The sequence below is a fragment of the Lucilia cuprina genome, chromosome 4 (genome assembly GCF_022045245.1).
Source record: "Lucilia cuprina isolate Lc7/37 chromosome 4, ASM2204524v1, whole genome shotgun sequence".
Classification (NCBI taxonomy): Eukaryota; Metazoa; Arthropoda; class Insecta; order Diptera; family Calliphoridae; genus Lucilia; species Lucilia cuprina.
In genome coordinates, this window is record NC_060952.1 from 96,642,979 (window position 1) to 96,645,535 (window position 2,557).

Consider the following 2,557-nt stretch of genomic DNA (forward strand, 5'->3'; position numbering starts at 1 on the left):
GTCGACTATAGAGTCGACAGTCAAATATATAGTAAACAATAGAGCCTACAGTCGACTATCCAGTTAACTAGAGAGTATACTATAGAATGGGCTATAGACAAGTCTATAGAGTCGACTATAGAATTGGCTAAGTAGTCAACTATAGAGCCAATATGAAGTCGATAGCAGAGAAGACTATAAAGTCGCCTAAAGAGTCAACCATAAATTGAATTTATTCAAATATAAAGTGAATTAAAAAGGTGATTAAAAAGTCGACTATAGATTCTTAATTTCTTTGTTAAAAAGTATAAAAGAAATAAATATTCACAATAAATACAAAATAAAAACTGCTGAAAACAATTCAGAAACTTATTTAGTGGAAAATATTGTAAATAAACTGTTAAAAAACAACTGCTACAAACAATTAAACAAAAATACAAAAGAAATCGATATATAAAAGTAAATTGATACAAATAAAATTTCTGTAAATTATTGAAAACTTATAGGATTTCATTAAAGATTTTGCGTTAAACTATTACACTATAAAATTAGTTTTAAAAATATTTATATAAATTACAATTTATACAACAACTAACCCTTATTTAAGAATTTCACATTTTTTTAAGGATTCTTTTGTAATAATATGCAATTTACAACCCTTTTAAAAATGAAGTTGTAAGCGTAAAAGTGAAAACTATAGGATTAACTAAAGACATGCTAACACACACGCTGACGCTGACCTCTAAAAATGACCCAATGAAAGCGAAATGTAGTTAAAAATGATAACTAGACTGTCATTTTGAAAAAAGCAGGGATTTAAAGAGCAAAACAACAGCTGCTTTAAACCACCCCAAAATGATGAACATTTAAAAACATTTAAGTTTTACAGTTGATTAGCTTAAAACCTTTGAACTGGTGTTGCTAACGTAAAGCGCTTAAATTACAATTTTCAGCAAACAAAACCACAAAAAATTTTTATTGTAAAAAAAAAACAAATTTAGTTGTAAGAAATAACAAATTTAAGAAATTATTTTGACTGAATTTCTTCAGAAATTTGTAAATTATGAATTTCATCTAAATTGCTATTGTCATCAGGAGGGCAATCAGGATTTTGTGTTAAATCATTAGTAGAGTCGGGTAATTGTTCTTCTCTCACAGTTCTTGAGGTAGTCGCTTCACTAACCGTTTGTTGCAATTCCAATTGAGATTTTGAGGATTTTTTAGTTTTCTTCTGTTTAAAAACTGAATTCCAATAAGTGGACAAAGAAGATTTAAGGTTAGCTTTTGAAAAGGAGGCACTTAACTCTCTTTGAGGACGCACATTAGAAGTAGGATTAGCTGCATTGTTATAAATAAAGAAATAATTTAATTTGCGATTAAGTTGTTTAATTTACAAACAAAATCCTACACTCATAACGGCCAAAATTTAATTTAAAACGTCTATATTCCGAGTTAGTTTGCTTTAAATCCCGTTTACTTTCGATATCATTTTGTGTAGGATTTTGTTGATAATATTGAATTTCGCAACCTTCTTCAAATTCCATATGACTTGGTTCTCCCTCCAGAGCAGCGCCATCACTTTTCTTTTTAGAAGGTAAACGAAAAAATCTTTTAAGCGAATTTGTTTTTATTTTATGTTCATTTTCAGCATCAGTGGAGGCATGTCCTAGTTCTAGTTGTGAATTTACACTATCGCCCTGTGCTAAGGGTATATCTTGTAAAGTGGTTATCTTACGTAATTCACCCATTTCCGGAGCTGTGGGTAAATCTTTTAAGGTTGCCAATTCTTGGCTTGTTAAAGTTTCAGACATTTTATTTTATTCAAAATTTAAGGTATTTTATTTAAGTATTGAAAAAGTTTATTTAAGAAAAATATTTTTGTTTTATTTTTTATTTTACAATTATTTTTTTAATTCACTGACTTACGTAATGACAAATTTTTGGGACAAATTTGAAATAAATTTCAACGGAAACTGAGTAAATGTTAAAAAAATAATACAGTGAAAGAAATTTTATTAAAAACACTAGAGCATCAACTGCAGATTGGATTAAAGATACAACTACAGACTATGTAGCCGGCTAAAGAGTCTGTAGTTGACTACATAGTCAAGTGCATAGTTCTCTTCAGTGTCGACTACAGAGTCGACTATAGAGACGACTACAGAGTCGACTATAGAGTCGACTACAGAGTCGACTATAGAGTCGACTACAGAGTCGACTATAGAGTCTACTATAGAGACGACTACAGAGTCGACTATTGAGTCGACTATAGAGTCGACTACAGAGTCGACTATAGAGTCGACTAGAGAGTCGACAATAGAAAAGTTGATTTTTCGATTTTTGTCATTTATTAAAAGTCGACTTTTAGAGTTTTAGTCTTTTATGAACAGTCGACTTTTTCGCTTTTTTCGACTTTTATCGACTTTTTCCGACTCTTTTCGATTATTGCTCTTTTTTCGACATTTACTTACAAAGTCGACTTTTTTCATTGACGATTGTCAAGTTATCGACTTTTTTCGACTTTAATTTACGAAGTCGACTTTTCGGCTTTTTCGACAATAAGTCGATTGCACGATTA

The 2,557-nt window shown here is 30.2% G+C and overlaps 1 protein-coding gene across 2 annotated transcripts; it reads right to left on the reverse strand.

Moving 5' to 3' along the window:
- Nucleotides 1–925: 925 nt before the first annotated feature.
- On the reverse strand, nt 926–1,922 carry LOC111674853. Of its 2 annotated transcripts, none has more exons than XM_046949593.1 (2): nt 1,388–1,922; nt 926–1,317 (listed from the first exon to the last, which is right to left on the reverse strand). In XM_046949593.1, the coding sequence occupies exons 1-2, from the start codon at nt 1,788–1,790 to the stop codon at nt 1,007–1,009; spliced, it is 714 nt and encodes a 237-aa protein (XP_046805549.1). In that variant the 5' UTR covers nt 1,791–1,922; the 3' UTR covers nt 926–1,006. The 2 variants fall into 2 exon arrangements, with proteins under 2 accessions (XP_046805549.1, XP_023291294.2); XM_023435526.2 differs by having other exon boundaries at nt 1,508–1,919.
- Nucleotides 1,923–2,557: the final 635 nt, after the last annotated feature.